This window comes from Nicotiana attenuata, unplaced genomic scaffold, assembly GCF_001879085.1.
Source record: "Nicotiana attenuata strain UT unplaced genomic scaffold, NIATTr2, whole genome shotgun sequence".
NCBI classification, from domain to species: Eukaryota; Viridiplantae; Streptophyta; class Magnoliopsida; order Solanales; family Solanaceae; genus Nicotiana; species Nicotiana attenuata.
Genome location: NW_017672593.1, coordinates 113,259 through 131,096, shown reverse-complemented (window position 1 = coordinate 131,096; position 17,838 = coordinate 113,259). Strand labels below are relative to the sequence as shown.

General features: G+C 37.6%; 1 protein-coding gene and 1 long non-coding RNA gene across 3 annotated transcripts; both read right to left on the bottom strand.

Annotated features, from left to right (window-relative positions):
* Positions 1-348: 348 nt before the first annotated feature.
* Positions 349-1,178, bottom strand: LOC109213788. Its single transcript, XR_002066066.1, has 2 exons — positions 968-1,178; positions 349-663 (listed from the first exon to the last, which is right to left on the bottom strand). It is a non-coding gene; the product is annotated as an uncharacterized LOC109213788 (long non-coding RNA).
* Positions 1,179-4,039: 2,861 nt separating this feature from the next.
* Positions 4,040-14,308, bottom strand: LOC109213790. Of its 2 annotated transcripts, XM_019377615.1 has the most exons (7): positions 14,103-14,308; positions 6,509-6,756; positions 6,143-6,413; positions 5,966-6,058; positions 5,768-5,869; positions 4,718-5,079; positions 4,040-4,397 (listed from the first exon to the last, which is right to left on the bottom strand). In XM_019377615.1, the coding sequence occupies exons 3-6, from the start codon at positions 6,305-6,307 to the stop codon at positions 4,906-4,908; spliced, it is 534 nt and encodes a 177-aa protein (XP_019233160.1). In that variant the 5' UTR covers positions 6,308-6,413; positions 6,509-6,756; positions 14,103-14,308; the 3' UTR covers positions 4,040-4,397; positions 4,718-4,905. The 2 variants fall into 2 exon arrangements, with proteins under 2 accessions (XP_019233160.1, XP_019233162.1); XM_019377617.1 differs by lacking the exon at positions 6,509-6,756.
* Positions 14,309-17,838: the final 3,530 nt, after the last annotated feature.

The window sequence follows — 17,838 nt, the reverse complement described above, 5'->3', positions numbered from 1 at the left end:
AGGGTGAGATCTCCCCCTCCGGTATGTTACTTGGTGTTACATTCGCGGTATTTTCTCTACCGGCTTCGTTGAGTGGGCCTATGAGGTTGGTTGAGACGTCTGCTATCATCTTCAACCTTGACTCTTTATCTGCCATTTGTTAGTTTCTATGAGGTCTGAAGAACAGCAATGGTTGTTTCTGATATCCTAGATGTGAACTATGATTTCGACTACCGAAATCCCCACAGACGGCGCCAAATTGTTTGACTCAAAAGTTGTTTAATATTTTCTAAGCAAATCAATCAATGTAGATGAAGGGGTAAATCGTAGTTGAAGATAATAAACTTTAGGATGATCTTGAATATAGAATCAGATGACAATAGTATAAATTAGATTAATGAGAGAAGGTGATACTTTTTGAAAGGTAAGAGACAGAAGAAAGAGAGAGAATGTACTTCCAGTAATGAACCCCCCTTTTACAAGGCTTGGATCCCTCTTTATATAATAGAGGATCCTTGCTCCAATATTAAAAAGCAGAAAATAAAGTGCATGCTATGGAGTGGCCGACGTGATCATGAAGTCGTCCCTCTTATTACTCATAGGTCGCCCTTCTAGCCGGACTTGCACACACTCGGTCGGTCGTGCTGGCTTGAAGAACGTGGTTGGTCAAATTCGGCCCCATACCTATATGAAGGGAACACAACAACGGAGACCCAACAAAAAAATTTATTGGAAAAAGGGAAAAGGGAGAGATTAGATATGAAATCACGGAAATTGATGTAGAAGATGAAGAGATCGTTTCTGTATCAAATGTATAGGCTTTCGTTAGTCCCTCTGTCTCTAATAGTAAAATTAGAACCCAGCAAGCTTAGAATTAAAATGGAGTTTGACCACAAGATTTAACACGCACCAACTATTGAATTGCGATATTAAGAAGTATGAAGAGAACCCAAAAAGATGCGGGCAGAAATTAAAAAGATGAACAAACCTGCAGCTAGAACGCACACCCCTGAGAGCAAGAACACACAATTCTGAGAGGGTCTATGGAGACTGGAGAAACAAAGTATAAAGAAAGAAACGAAAACAACTACTAATATGTTGGAATGATCTGCAATGTACATGTCGCCATACAAAGTGAACGATTAAAGAGACACGTAAATTATGTTATTACAAAGACTGAAATGCCCTTAATATTTTCTTAAAAGACTTTAAGCAGCCACGCAGAAATACTGACTCTTCTAATATATAGAATATAGCATGGGGAAGTTGAGAGAAGAGAAGCTCCACCAACTCGATTGTTTTTGTGCTCATTCATGAGTTCCACTAACAATCCATGTTCATCATGATGCAAATTAAATATTTAATAGTATGTCACAATTGTCGTTCATCAAATTTCATAAGTACCACCAATATATATATTCTTACCATTCATATTGTTAGTCTAAAGTTTTTTCACCTTTAAAAATATACTACTATCTATAGCTTTTATTGGAGTATTTGTATAAACTACAGTAATTCTTTATTGCTCTTTAAGTATCTCACTTAATTCGCACCTAAAAAAAATGATAAGACAAATTTGAAAAGGAAGGCAACAATTGACTTTTTAAGAGAAACATCAAGTGTCTTAAACAAGATTTTTTGTTGTTGCTAAAACTACTAATATGGAGGACTCGAATAGATCAATCAAAGAGTAGGGTGTTGCTGTCGCAATTATGATAACAATAGCTATTAAACATATCATATGGGTTGAAGTTTTCCAAGTTGGTTTCGGTAAGCTATCCGTCTTCATATCCACATATTATATTATTTCTGTCATTATGATCAGGGAGTGCTTAATCTATTGCTACAGCTTTAGTTCCAAATTCTGACACCGTGTAAAATATAAGACTTAATTTTGACACTTGAGGGGTTTCAAAGTTATTGGCAAACCTCAACCATGGGGTTGACTATCGTTTTCCTTTTCATATTCATACTCACAATTCTCAAAGTTGTCCCTTTGCACGGCCAAGAGCTGGTCTTTTCTCTCTCTCACTCAATAGAAGTGAAATCCTAAGCACGGGAATTAAAAATTATTATTACTGTAAAGCATATAAACAAAGTGCTCAATGAGATTAGATTCTACCTTGTCTCTCCTTTTTTATAATGACTAGAATATTTTTTTCTTATTACAATGTCATAATAAATTTGGAGTACTATATACACCATCGTTCAACCTTGTAATATTGTGTCTGGTCTGTTAATCTTTATGCAGTAAACTTTCTTGTTGAAATTTGTTTTACTATGTCAAATCAGCTCCCAAGGTTAGCCACATGTTTTCTTTTCCCCTTTTTTCTTTTCTTTGGCGTTCTGTAATGTTCAAAAGATTTACAACTTCAATAATTCCTACTTGTATTTATTTATAAAATATGTTCAAATGCATGCTGACGGATACTGTTAGTTTTTCCTCTTTCTTTTTACCATTGTTTCTACAAGAGATTTTGCTTCTAGAAAAGGTTAAAGGTGGAGTTATAGGAGAATTCATTCCAGTATAGGGAGTTTAGTTGGTGCAACTAATTATGGTAAATTCAATATCAATGTCCTCCTCTATATATAAAGGATAATACTTTTCTAAGCCACTGGAAAATTTTCCTTAAGACAAATGTACACGTGAAAAGAGAAAGAGGGCAAGTTGAGGTCAAGTCGAGTAAACTTGTAAGCTATAGATTAGTGTTGCAGTTAAGATGAAAGTTATCCTAATTCCTACATATAAGATGCTTAAGGATAAGATTTTCTTTATCTGCAAAAGGAAACTGAAGAAACAAGCTAAGTCACTATTTCTTTTCGTTTAGAATTTCTGAAGTTGATGTAAACCAAATTGTGCACGTATGACTATATATCCAAACGAAAGGTTTTGCGTTTGGAAAAATGCAATCTGCAATCTACGAAAAAGAAGATATCAAAATGCAAACTACTCCTCTAATCAAAACGTACAACTCTATTAATTAAGTGTTTTACTTTACCAGTGAAATATGACTTACTACTATACATATATAGAATATTGTTGGGTTTAAGTTTGTTATAGCTTAAAATAGAGTGAATGGAAAATGGAGGAGAAAATAAAAATTTTGAATTTCCCTCTTTGACAAAGGCATATTGTCCCATATTGGAGGAGGAAAAGAGTTTTGATGGGTATATATACAATTGCACGTCTTCTAGCTCTTTAAGAGTCGAGAAGAAGCCAAGTCGCACACCGTCATCATTGTTGCTCATTCAACGATCTGATTGATTGATTAATTTTTTTGACCAATTTTTTTTGTTAATATTACGATTAACATAATATTATTTTAATCCAAATTACCGTTTTTGTAATGGTAAATTATTTTTCCTCCGTTTTGAATGTCCCATTAGAATTTAAATTTGGAGGTTTGTGTAAACCATTTTGAGTTGCAGCCTTTATACGAAGAGTTGCAACTCTTTGGTATTACCCAACTTTTTGGCTATAAATACATGATCTTTCCCACAGATTTTTCTTACGAAAATTCTAATTCTCGTTCTTCCTTCTGCATTATTTTTTAACAGAAAGAAAGCAATAAATGTGATTTGCTACCGATCTTTGAGTTCATAGGCCATTGGGCTTTGAAGTACCGCTACACCAGTGAGGGTAATCACTATAAAAAAACAGTCAAATTGCGGCAGTTCTTTTTACAAATTGCAGCGGTCGGTAACTCCCGCAATTTGTTGATGCAGCGGTTCAAAACTCCTGCAAGAAGGCTCGCCGCAATCAATTTACAGTAGTTTTTCCGCGACCGCCGTAATTAATTAGCGGGAGTTAATTTGTGACAGTTCAACCCCCGTAAACTGATTATTAAAAAATTATATTTTTTACAAGTTCCGGCAGTCAGAACCTATGCAACATAGTAAATAATTATTTAGCAATACAAAAATTACGGCAGTCAAAACACACGCAATTCACTGAACGTATTAATTCCTTTTACTGCAATTTTTACAAATATTGAACTTTGAATATTATAACACTTAGAAATATCAACATATATAGCATCACAAAAGTATTACTTTCATATATAAAACCACAAAAATGCTCCCATGGCAAATTTCCTAATTCCTAAACAACTCAAAGCACATTTAGCAATGTTTCTAGCTGCATACAGTAGCATCGGAAGAGCTGTCTCCGATATAGCAATCTGCCTCTATATTTAGTTGCTTGAAACGAACTTCTACTGTAGTTTTCAAACTATATTTTAACATAAAACATTCACCCTAGCCATTCTAACATCCGCTCCAATCACGTAATTACATTGTCATAATTAATTATCTAATTCAGTTATAAAAAAACTTCAGTTGTTGTCACTTGGATTACTGCCATCAGATGATCTTCTTGCGCCCATGGGTGATAGGGATCCACTAGCTGCATCTCTAGGCTGCAAACAAAATAAAACAAGAAGATCTTCTGAATGCTAATTATAACTTGAGCTATTTCTTCAATAAAAATCTGAACCATTTCCATCCTTTATTCTGTAGTCAAAATTTTAAAACACATGAAACTAGAAATTCAGCAGTACACATACATAACTATAATCCCAGAAACAAGAAAGTGTCAACAGGAATAAAGTACGATCGATCCACTAAAGAAGAGCATCCACTAAAGAAGAGCGGAGAAAGAAGATCTTAAGTTTTTTTTATATGAGTAGCTCTTGATGCAGATAATATCAGTTGAAAAAAAAATATCAAGTTTATTTACCGTTGTAGGAGGAGAAGCAAAGAACTCCACAAATTGCTCCGGTATTGTCCCTTCTTTCATTATCATATATGCCCTGAAAGCATTCATCATTTGTTTGTAGTTCTCTTGTCTTTGGTTGTGAGCATTCAACAATTTATTGTAGTTCTCTTGGCGATGGTTCAAACATGAAGCATCACTACTTGAAGCATTCATACCACCAAAACGAGGTCTTGCATGTTTAAAAACTTTGCTAGGACAGCTCCTAATCCTAAGCACTTTACGCTTCCAGAGTGCTCTTTTCCTAGCACTTTACCAACAACATCATTTGGCGATACTTCAGACTCATCCACCGTGCTTTGGCTCAAAGCAAGCTCAATTTTTTCCTAAATAGTGTTTGTCACAACATTAATAAGTAACTAAATGCACACCAAGACAAGCAAAAAAGAGATAGTTGCTGAAATGCATCAAGCCAGACACTTTTAAAAGTATAAAATACACCTAAAAGTTCCACCTTTCCCTCCTCATCAACTGAGGTCAATTGCCAGTGGTTACATTTTACTTTTCACGTCAACAAGTAGACATTCTTTTATACTGAAAGTTTAGCAGCAATATACTGGTCATTTTGAGTTTCTTGTTTGTCTAAATTGCAGATAAATCTGATCATTAATCTTGGAAAGCCTTTTATGAGATAGATTTAGATTTCGACTACATATTAAAAATGTACGGAAGAAGAAGCCCTATAAGGAGAGAATCCAGATTTCAGCTTAGCATTTGAGATCGAAGGTGGAAAAATCTTCTTCTCCTATTCTACACTTCTATCTAACAAACATAGATCGCAAAATAGGATACTGTTATTTCCAAGAAAAAGTAGATAATGTTTCAAACAAGAAAGAAAGAAACAAAGTGTAGACTTATTTGACATTACAACCCATTGGTAAATATCAAAAAAGATACATAACTAGTCTGGAACAAGCTGAAACTAATAGTGAATTAGACAGATACATATATTAGATTTCATACCCAAAAAGAAAAATAACCTTCAACAATCACAAAGATAAAGAAGAAACTTACATATATCTCCTTTGCCGCCTCATTCACATATGCTCCATCTTGTTTCTTATGAGTATCAAGATAAAGTTGTGCGCGTCCAGGCCTTCGTCCAGTCTCAGCCATCTATAAATAAAATAACCAACAGAATAACTTAACTGGAATAGTTACATAAGTTAGTTTAATAATTAAAGTAAAATGACATAAATTAACATCTTTCACCATTTCAGCCCTTCTTCTGGAGTTAGGTTTGGAGCCACCTGTATGTGTAAATATTTGTTTCTTTCGAATTTCAGTATTCCTTCTGCACATTTCCTTACAAAAAAAAATACTTGAAAATCAATCACACAAATAACTAAATATAATCAAACATACAAGTTGAAGTAATTAAATAAATACCAAAGTTGTTTCTTTAAAACGGTAATCAACAAATGAAGTCCACTGATCCCGTGGAATCTCAGCCGGAATATTTTCCATAATCTGAGCTTTACTTTTGAGTGGATCATAGAATGCTCTGTGACGGAATATTTTCCATAATCTGAGCTTTACTTTTGAGTGGATCATAGAATGCTCTCCACAAGTTTAGCCCATTCGCGCTCCACTTTTTCCAAATAGAATTATAAACATAACGCCGTGCAACTGACTCGACTGTCTTAAAACAAAACCGTTTCTTCAAGAATAAAACATTGGTTAGCTTATCTGCTACATGCAAATATGTAGCCAACAATAAAATAGACATGTAGCACAAAGAATTAGAGCTTATACCTTTACCATTCGATCAAATACATGGTCAAAGTATGATATAGGTAAATCTGACTATTTCTCAAAGTGAATTGGAAATAAGGCGCAGTCAGTTGCTAAAATTCCACAAAAGCCAGCAAGGCGGCCTTGTGCTTCTCCAAATGGTTATTCTATAAATTGATTCAAACCAAGTAAATATTCTGGTGTGTTCCTCGATATTTTAATCCAAGACTTATCCATTGAAAAAATAGATTAGTGTGCAACAATATCACCTACAAGATTTTCAAAGCTATAAGATTAGAGACCTATTTAACACTTTATAAGACAACAAAAAGTAAAGGTAATGTCCTACTAATTATCTAGCATGATAAGACCAACTGAGAATGCTACAACAAGCTACTTAATTTCTCAATTGACTACATTACTGCAAGCCTTTTGCATTAAAGTAAAGTTATGCAGCCATAAAAGATAACCATATTTACCAACTTATTACTCTCCTTATAACATCTGGTTGAGAAGCAGGGCAACATGATAGCACATAAGTTTAAGTACATATGCAGAGGACAACTTCAATGGCATTAAAACACATTGCACATGCAGATCCCCACCATTATTATGATAAGATGAAACACTTAGTATGTTTATGAAAGATCAGGTGATCAGCAGCAGCACTAAGATAAAATTATAAAATCTACTTCATTGTACTGTCAAGTCTTACTATTAAAAAATCTACTTCATTGTAGAGTCCTCTAAAGGAAATTAAAATGCCAATCTACTACCATTTTCTAGGATACATTACACCATTCATTACTTGTCTATAGCAAATAACTGGAATAAAAATCAAAAACTCATGTACTGCATTGAATAAGCAAATGAAGTTTGTGAGAAAGCACGGGAGAAATTATATTATTGATGTATTAACATATGTTACAATGAGCCTTATATATATACACACATAACATGTCCTACTCCTAATATATATTGGATTAGGGTTATTTATTTACTCCTATTTACATGACTATTCTAACACTCCCCCTCAAGCTGGTGCATATAAATCATATGTACCGAGCTTGTTACATATGTAGTTAATACGAGGACCAGTGAGGGACTTGGTGAAAATATCTGCAAGCTGATCATTCGACTTCACAAACTTTGTAGCAATATCTCCCGAGAGTATCTTTTTTCTAACAAAGTGACAGTTAATCTCAATGTGTTTAGTTCTCTCATGGAACACTGGATTTGACGCAATATGAAGAGCAGCTTGATTATCACACACAAGTCCCATCTGACTAATCTCACCAAATTTCAACTCCTTGAGCAATTGTTTGATCCAAATTAGCTCACATGTCGCCATAGCCATCGCTCGATATTCTGCTTCTGCACTAGACCGAGCAACCACATTCTGTTTCTTGCTCTTCCAGGACACCAAATTTCCTCCTACTAAGACACAATATCCAGACGTAGAACGTCTATCAGAAGGTGATCCTGCCCAATCAGCATCCGAGTATCCAACGATCTGCTCATGGCCTCGATCCTCAAACAATAAACCTTTGCCTGGAGCTGATTTTATATACCGAAGAATGCGAACAACTGCATCCCAATGACTATCACACGGAGAATCCATAAACTGACTCACAACACACACAGAAAAGGAAATGTCAGGTCTTGTCACTGTAAGGTAATTTAATTTACCAACCAACCGTCTATATCTTGCAGGATCGCTAAGAGGCTCCCCCTGTCCTGGCATAAGTTTAGAGTTCGGATCCATCGGAGTGTCAACCGGTCTACAACCTGTCATTCCTGTCTCTTCAAGAATATCTAAGGCATACTTTCGTTGTGAGATCACAACACCTGAGCTAGACTGAGCGACCTCAATACCCAGAAAATACTTTAGTTTGCCCAGATCCTTAGTCTGAAAGTGTTGCAAGAGATGTTGCTTCAATTTAGTAATACCATCCTGGTCATTGCCGGTAATAACAATGTCGTCAACATAGACCACCAGATAAATACAGAGACTCGAGGCAGAATGCCGATAGAATACAGAGTGATCAGCTTCACTCTGAATCATGCCAAATTCCTGGATAACTGTGCTGAACTTACCAAACCAGGCTCGAGGAGACTGCTTTAGACCATAAAGTGACCGACGCAAGCGACATACAAGGCCACGAGACTCCCCCTGAGCAACAAACCCAGGTGGTTGCTCCATATAAACTTCATCCTCAAGGTCACCGTGTAAAAAACATTCTTAATGTCCAGCTGATAGAGGGGCCAATGGCGAACAGCAGCCATGGATAGAAAAAGGCGGACTGATGCTATCTTAGCCACAGGAGAGAAGGTATCACTGTAATCGAGCCCAAATATCTGAGTATATCCTTTGGCAACAAGACGAGCCTTAAGACGATCAACCTTACCATCCGGACCAACCTTGACTGCATACACCCAACGACAACCAACAGTAGATTTACCTGAAGGAAGAGGGACGGGCTCCCAAGTACCACTCGTATGTAAAGCAGACATCTCGTCAATCATAGCCTGTCGCCATCCTGGATGAGACAATGCTTCACCTGTAGACTTAGGGATGGAAACAGAGGACAAAGAAGATAGAAAAGCATAATAGGGTGATGACAAACGATGATAACTCAAACCGACATAATGGGGATTAGGATTAAGGGTGGCCCGTATACCTTTCCGAAGTGCAATCGGTTGATTAAGAGGAGACAAGTCCGCAGTATTAGCAGGGTCAGGTGCAGGACATGAATCAGCTGGACCTGATGCTGGGCGCGGACGACGATGATATGTCAAAAGTGGTGTTCCTGTGGCAGGGAGTCTAGGAGGAGCCACACTAGACTCCTCAACGGTTGGAATGGATAAGACTTCTATAGCGGAAGGTGAAGGAGGAGCTATAGGAGACTCGGGTAAGACTTCTGTGGCGGAAGGTGAAGGAGGAGCTATAGTAGACTCCTTAAAGGTCGGTATAGGTAAGACCTCAGATATATCAAGGGGGTCAGAAAGGTCAGAAGAGGTAAAGAAAGGTTTAGACTCAAAAAATGTGACGTCAGAGGATATAAAGTACCTACGAAGATCAAGTGAGTAACAACGATATCCTTTCTGAACACGAGAATAACCAAGGAAGACACACTTGAGAGCACGAGGAGCTAACTTATCTTTCCCAGGGGCTAGGTTATGAACGAAACAAGTGCTCCCAAAAACACGAGGGGGAACAGAGTATACGGGTGATTGGGGACACAATACTGCATACGGTATCTGATTCTGGATGGGAGAGGAAGGCATCCGATTAACTAAATAACAAGCTGTGAGAACTGCATCGCCCCAAAAACGCAGCGGAACATGAGATTCAATGAGAAGTGTGCGAGCAGTCTCAATGATGTGCCTATTCTTTCTCTCTGCAACCCCATTTTGCTGAGGGGTATAAGGACAAGAGGTCTGATGAATAATTCCTTGAGAAGTCATAAACTGCTGAAATTGAGAGGATAAATATTCTAAGGCATTATCACTGCGAAAAGTGCGAATGGAAACACCAAATTGATTTTTAATTTCAGCACAAAAATTCTGGAATATAGAAAACAACTCAGAACGACCTTTCATTAAGAAAATCCAAGTACATCTTGAATGATCATCAATAAAACTAACAAAATAACGAAATCCCGAGGTTGAACTGACTCTACTAGGACCCCATATATCAGAGTGAACTAAAAAAAAAATAGACTCTGCGTGACTCTCAATACTACGAGGATAGGAGGCTCGGGTATGTTTCCCGAGCTGACATGACTCACACTCTAATGTGGATAAACTAGACAAACCAGGCACCATCTTCTGAAGCTTGGATAAGCTTGGATATCCTAAACGTTTGTGAATTAGGTCCGGAGGATCTGTAACTAGACATGCCTTGGAGGATTTTAGGGAGTTAAGGTAGTAAAGCCCTTCTGATTCAAGTCCTGTTCCAATCGTCTGCCCTGTACTGCGGTCCTGCATAATAAAAGAATCATCAATAAAATATATACCACAATGGAGGGCACGAGTCAAACGACTAACAGATTCAAGATTAAAAGGACAGCCAGGGACATAGAGAACGGAATCTAGAGTGACAGAGGGTAGGGGATTCGCTTGTCCAACTCCTTTTGCTTTGGTTTGAGACCCATTGGCTAAAGTAACAGCGGGAAGAGACTGTGAATACGCAATATTTGACAAAAGTGATTTATTACCAGAGATATGATCAGAAGCGGCTGAGTCCACAACCCATTGTCCAGGAGGACTAGACTGGGAAACACAAGCAAAAGAATTACCAGAAACAGAAGTATTAGTCTGAGCAACAGAAGCTACTTGTGGAGATGTCTGCTTACTTGCTCGATACTGAAGGAACTCATTATACTCCCCTTCAGATAAAGAAAATCCCTGGTTACCTGTAGTCTCAGTCTGAGCAACATAAGCAGTTTTGGTTGGGCGGCCATGTAAAGAATAGCATACATCACGAGTGTGTCCAAATTTATGACAATAAGAGCACTTGGGTCTAGATCTTCCAAAACGACCTCCTCCTCGTCTATTCTCCATAGTATGAGATGCCCGATTGTCCACTGATTGGGATACAAGGACAGATGAGTCAAGTGTCTGTGATGAGCTCACTGGGTGACTAGGTGCTGCAGCAAGGCGAAGTAATCGAGAGAATAATTCATCAACTGTGGGGACGGTTGGACTAGCCAAAATCTGGTCACGTACTGAATCAAGGTCATTAGGGAGTCCAGCGAGTGTAAGAACTAGAAACATCTTCTGTCGTTGCTCTTGTTGTTTTTCAATACTGGCAGAAACTGGCATCAACGTCTCAAATTCTTCCATGACTACCTGAACTTGTCCCAAGTAAGTAGACATATCTAATTCCTGTTTCTTCAAGCTTGTCATTCGCGATATTACATCATAGAAACGAGATATGTCATTAGTGTATAGATTACGAGCCTTTTCCCAAACTAAATAACATGTCTGGAATGGACGGAACAAGGGCATCAACTTGGAATCAATAGATCGCCACAGGATACTACATAACTGAGCATCGACCTTCTCCCACTGTGTTTTGGCCTTTTCATCACCTTCGCTAGCCTTTTTTGTTAAATGATCTTGAACTCCTTGACCTTTACACCACAACTCGACAGATGAAGCCCAATCTAAGTAGTTTGAACCTCCCATTAAAGGTTCTGAGGTAATCATAACACCGGAACTGCCAGAACCCGGGTTTCTAGACCCGAAAGCATCGACTCCCAAAGACATGGTTGGATTATCACCAAATAACAAAAAGAATCAACTGAAAATTCTCTGAAACAGATGAAGAAATCACTGTGTTTGCCGGAAAAGTACTGTAGCTGCCGGAAAAATCAGTGTAGTAGCCGGAAAAACTCAAAGTGGTCGGAATCAAACGAAAACAGGATGGGTAGGGTCGGAATTGCTGTGCGACCAGGCTGTCCTGAAGAAGCTCGGCCAAAAAATGGCCGGAAGAGGCCTCACGCGCCGGCGCGTGACGACGGAGACTCGCCGGAAAATATTTTCCGGCGGCGCGTGAGGGCGCGTGGGAGAGGTTCTGCCGGAGAAATTTTTGTGGTTTGGTCGCCGGAAGCTGATCTATCTCGTGGTGGTGTTGGTTTTTGCACAACACCGACGGATATTGATTTTTTTCTTGCGGACAGTGCTGTTTTGCCGGAAAAAAAAAGGTTTTTTTTTTTCTTCCCGGAGTCGCTGGAATTTACGCACAGCGATAAATATCTCACGATAGCTCTGATACCATGTGAAAAAGCACAGGAGAAATTATATTATTGATGTATTAACATATGTTACAATGAGCCCTATATATATACACACATAACATGTCCTACTCCTAATATATATTGGATTAGGGTTATTTATTTACTCCTATTTACATGACTATTTTAACAAAGTTGACTTTAACACCAAATAGTTTTCAGAAAAGTTAAGATAAACTTTTCACGGAGTTCTTGGAAACATGGATAGATGTCATCAACGAGTAATCAAACCAATGTCTTGCTGTTATTTTTGTCAGTTAAAATTTGCACAACAATAACGGCCCACGCTTTAATAGATGAGATATCTCATCCAAAGATGGACTACATCATCCTTGGTCATTACTTATACTTACAAGGACTGGTCAGTAATTAGATTAGATTGTTATGATATTATCCAGATGAGAATTGAAAATTGGATAGTAATTAAATCAATTCATCATGTTTCCCCCTTATTTTCCAAATGGATAGTACTGGTAAATGTTATTTTTCTTGTAGTACGCCTCAATGTTAACAGCACCTAACAGAACAAGTCTCTCAATTTATCTGTTACGTGTTTATTAACCAAAAAGCTGTCAAAAATATATTAAAGAAAAGTTTATTTATTCTGCTTACTGTGCCAAGAATTAACAGGAGAAGTCTAGCTCCAACAAGATGTGGTCGAACAATGCAAACAATGGAGAAAGGCAGGGAGAGTGACAAAAGAAAAAAAGAGATGAGGATTGAAAAATCTGCATAACAGCAATGACCCATGCTTTAATAGATCAGATATCTCATCCAAAGAGATATATGCATTGACAAAATGTAGTTAAAAACTATACATAAACATGCATGTAAGAATCAAGTAAAATGAATTGGAGCAAGCGTGAATATGAGCCATGTCCACATTGGATCCCAAAAATATTCATTTTTGATAAAGGAGCAGTTTGTTGAATTCCTAAAACTAAGAACCATACTCTGTAGATAAACCTGGAAAGGAAAGAAACGCATACAAACGTGTACTGTAATAAAATATCCTTATATACAATCAACAGAGTATGCAATATTCCACTGAAATATCAACTTTTGTATCATTAAAATTAAAATGTATTAACTATTAGGTTAAGCCTGGATGATAGTTTGAAAACTTTTAGAAGATTCAGTGTTTTTAAGGTAAATGTTGCCTTGGGTTTGAGGTCTCTTCTCAATGCAGAGAGGTGAATCAAACTAAATTGAAGGCCTACTACTTTGATTTTTATCATATCAGTAAAAGAACCCTATCATAACCACAAAATGGGAAAATAGACAAATCGCCAAGCCCAAGTTATAACCCTTAACTCCAATTCATATATATAATAACCAATAGAATCACATAATTCCCCAACTGAAAGAGCATCATCACAAAACCAAAATTATACATACATGTGCCTAGGTATCTGCCATAAACATGCATGTAAGAATCAAGTAAAATGAAGGTTAAAAATTAGGCATACCAATGCAGTAATTAAAGAAATAATGGAGAAAAAGCTTACCAAAATTGAAAAACACAGCGACAAATCAATTTTTTTAGTTATTTTTTTTTACATTACAGAACATGAAAGAAGAAACACAAAACAAAAATACATTAGGATATTGAGGCAATAAAGCAGATTGCATGCCAGAAAATTATAGGTTTATAGAGAACTCAAGTTAACAAATTGCATATAATCAACATAGAAACCCCAAATCAACCAAAAAACTCCAAATAAATAGAGAAACCTCAAATCCAACAGAGAATACCCAAAATAACACAAAAATAAAGTGAAGACCCACATGTAATTTACAAAATACAAAAATACCTGGTTACGCAAAATCAGAATTGGAGAAGATGAAAGACAAATTGCAAATAAACACAGTGGATTTTCTAGCAACGTCACTCAAATTTGGTGAGAGAGAGGCCGCCGCTTGGAGACTAGAGACAGAGAGAGTGAGAGAGACGGCAAAAAAATTAGAAGGTCTAAAGGTTTTGGGTTATAAGTCTAAAAGGTTTTGGCGGAGAAAAAAATGAGGAAAACAAAAATATAGCGGGAAAAATTAGAAGCTTGGGGCTCTTTTGCTTTTAATGTACCAGATCCATCAAATTATAATTAATTGCGTCGGTAAGAGAAAGTCCCACAATTTGATACGATTTGCGAGAGTTACCGGTAACTGCCGCTAATTAACTGCCGCAATTTGACTGTTTTTTTTGTCACGATCAGGATTTTCCACCCTCGGGAGTTGTGATGGTGCCTACTAATGTGAGCTAGGCAAGCCAATCATTTGAACAATTTAACTTTTTACCTATTTTATATTCTTTAACAGTTACGAAGATATAACATTTAAACAGCGGAAATTTAACATAAGCGGAAGAAGAACAACAACTGTCTGAACATAAATACCTAGTACAACTGTTTGAGTCTCGACTATCCAGAACTGGTGTCACAGTTTCACAGACGGTCTAAGAATACTACAAATAAAGGGTCTGAAGAAATAAATACAACACTGTCTCTAGAAATGCATGAAAGAAACAGGAATAGTAGGTAGAAGGAGACGCCAAGGCCTGCGGACGCCTGCAGGACTACCTCAGGTCGCCTGATGATCAAGAGTCAGCAATCTCACTGCGGTCCGAAGTCCACAACGCTGGGATCTGCACAAAAGAGTGCAGAGTGTAGTATCAGCACAACCGACCCCATGTGTTGGTAAGTGCCTAGCATAACCTCGGCGAAGTAGTGACGAGGCTAGGACCAGACTATCAAATAAACCTGTGCAGTTATATAATATACAGCGGAAAGTAAAGCAGGTATAAGCAAGTAAGGATGGGAGGAGGAAACATGCTTCGGGGAATATAATAACATGTAAAAACAGAATATCAAGAGAACTATAAAGGAGTCAAAATCCAACCACTAGCAAGAATAAGGAAAACAAAGGCATATTTCACTTTCTTTTCACATCTTGTTGCAGGCGTGCAACCCGATCCCATTTCATGTATCTCGTGGCAGGCGTGCCACCCGCTCCCATTTTATTATACCTCGTGGTAGGCATACCACCCGCTCCCATTTCATTATATCCCTTGGTAGGCGTACAACCCGCTCCCATTTCATTATATCTCGTGGTAGGCATACAACCCGCTCCCATATAATATTGTTGCGGCATGCAACCCGATCCATATATAATATTATTGCGGCGTGCAACCTGATCCATATATAATATTGTTGCGGCGTGCAACCCGATCCATATATAATATTGTTGCAGCGTGCAACCCAATTACATAATATTATTGCGGCGTGCAACCCGATCCATATATAATATTATTGCGGCGTGCAACCCGATCCATATATAATATTTACAATTATAACGAGAGTCCCGACAAGGGATCAAAAGGTCTACCCTATCCCGGCAAGGGAAAAACAGCTATAACCAAACTTGTTACAACACCTAACTACCTCAGCTATATCCAAACTTGTTACAATACCTAACTACCTCAGTTATACCCAAACTGGTTACAACACCTAACTACCTCAACTATACCCAAACTGGTTACAACACCTAACTACCTCAGCTATACCCATAATCCTTACCTAACACAAAGAATCATCAACCTAAGTATCCATAATATCAATTAAGAACACAATACAAGGGAACCACAACTCAACAATAGCCCGGCAAGGGGCAACATAATGATCTCTTCTCTTTCTCACTTTTACTTCACATTTCACTTCACAACTCGAGCCAATGCTCTAGAGTTTCAATTATCACTTATACTTTCACAATTCGTTATACAACTGGAGCCAACACTCCTCAATGTTCATAGGTCACGATTCTTTCCACAACTTTTCACAACAAATATAAATCTTCACCAAGGCATGAATAATACAACGAAGTCATGAAAATCACAATATAAGACTCACGGTCATGCTTGACACCAACGTATAGATACTCGTCACCATGCCTATACGTCGTACTCAACAAGAAGCAAATAGCAAATAGGACACAACTCCTAATCCCTCAAACTAAGGTTAGACCAAACACTTACCTCGATGCTTCGAACACAACTCAAGCCTCAATTATAGCTTTACCCCTTGATTCCACCGCCAATTCGCTCGTATCTAATCACAAATTACTTAATTACATCAATAAGTGCTAAATGAATCAACTCCAATGCATGAAAATGAGTTTTCCAAAGTTTTACCCAAAAAGTCAAAAATCGCCCCCGGGCCACGTGGTCAAAACCCGAGGTTCGAACCAAAATCCGATTACCCATTCCCCCATGAACTCAAATATATAATTTGTCTTGAAATCGGACCTCAAATTGAGGTCCAAATCCCCAATTTTTGAAAAACCTAGGTTCTACCCAAAACACCCAATTTCCCCCATGAAAAACTTTGATTTTAGGTTGAAATCATGTTAAAAGATGTTAATGGTTGAAAGAAATGAGTAAAAACTAACTTACAATTGATTTGGAAGAAGACTTGTTCTTGGAAAATCGCCCAAAGGAGTTGTGTTTTGAAAAAGATGTGAAAAATGACTTAAAATCGGCTAAGTATAGAAAAATGCAGGTCTCAGTTATGGGAAATGCGAACAGAGGTTCGCAATTGCGAACCCCGACCTCTGCAAATATGGGAATTGCGAAGCTTGTTTCGCATTTGCGAACGCTTCAAATTTTAGGGACCTTCGCATTTGCGACAACAGTATCGCATTTGCGACACAGTGATCGCATTTGCGAGGTCTGACCAATATTGGAGGTTTCGCATTTGCGAACATAAATCTCGCATTTGCGAGGAAAATGGCAGACCTGGGTTGTTCGCATTTGCGAGGCAGCCTTAGCAATTGCGGGCTCGCATTTGCGAGCCAGGCTTCGCAATTTGCGAAGCCTGCAGGTCTGTTCATACAGATTTTCATATTTAAGCTTTCCGGCTACCCGCCCGAACTGCGCACGCAAATCGAGGTGACTCTAAACGAGGTTTTCAAGGCCTCGGAAATACAGATTTTAATTTAAAGCAAGTGATGACCTTTTGGGTCATCACATTTTTGTAGTGAATCTGTCCTATCATGGGAGGAAATAATCCTAAACTTCGGGTGCTAGGAAGGGATTAAGTTCCTTAAGCAAACACTGAGAATTCAGTGGGCTCGAATTCACTACAAAAAAATTGGAATTAGCTACGAATGTCGTCGCTAATCTGTCGCTAAATCGCCCGTAGCTAGCAGAATTTCTTGATAATCTATCGCTAATTCGTCGCTAAATGAGAATAGCGACGGATTTTTCCGTTTAACTACAGAATTTTTCCGTCGCTAAAACGAGTTTTTTTAGTAGTGATTTATTTCTGTTCTTTTACCTTTCTGGTTTTATTTTGTTTTTATATTTGAATATATTTTCGAATATAGATTACTAACAAATATTACTTGTATTTTTTATGCTGCTAATTCCACTTGTTATAGATAGTTATATGTAATTGCCTACTATTAAAAAATTTGATCACGAAAAAAGGGTTTACACTTAGTTTGAAAGTTAAATTCTTCAGCTAATTAACATCTAAATGATTACAGCTATCGACTTCC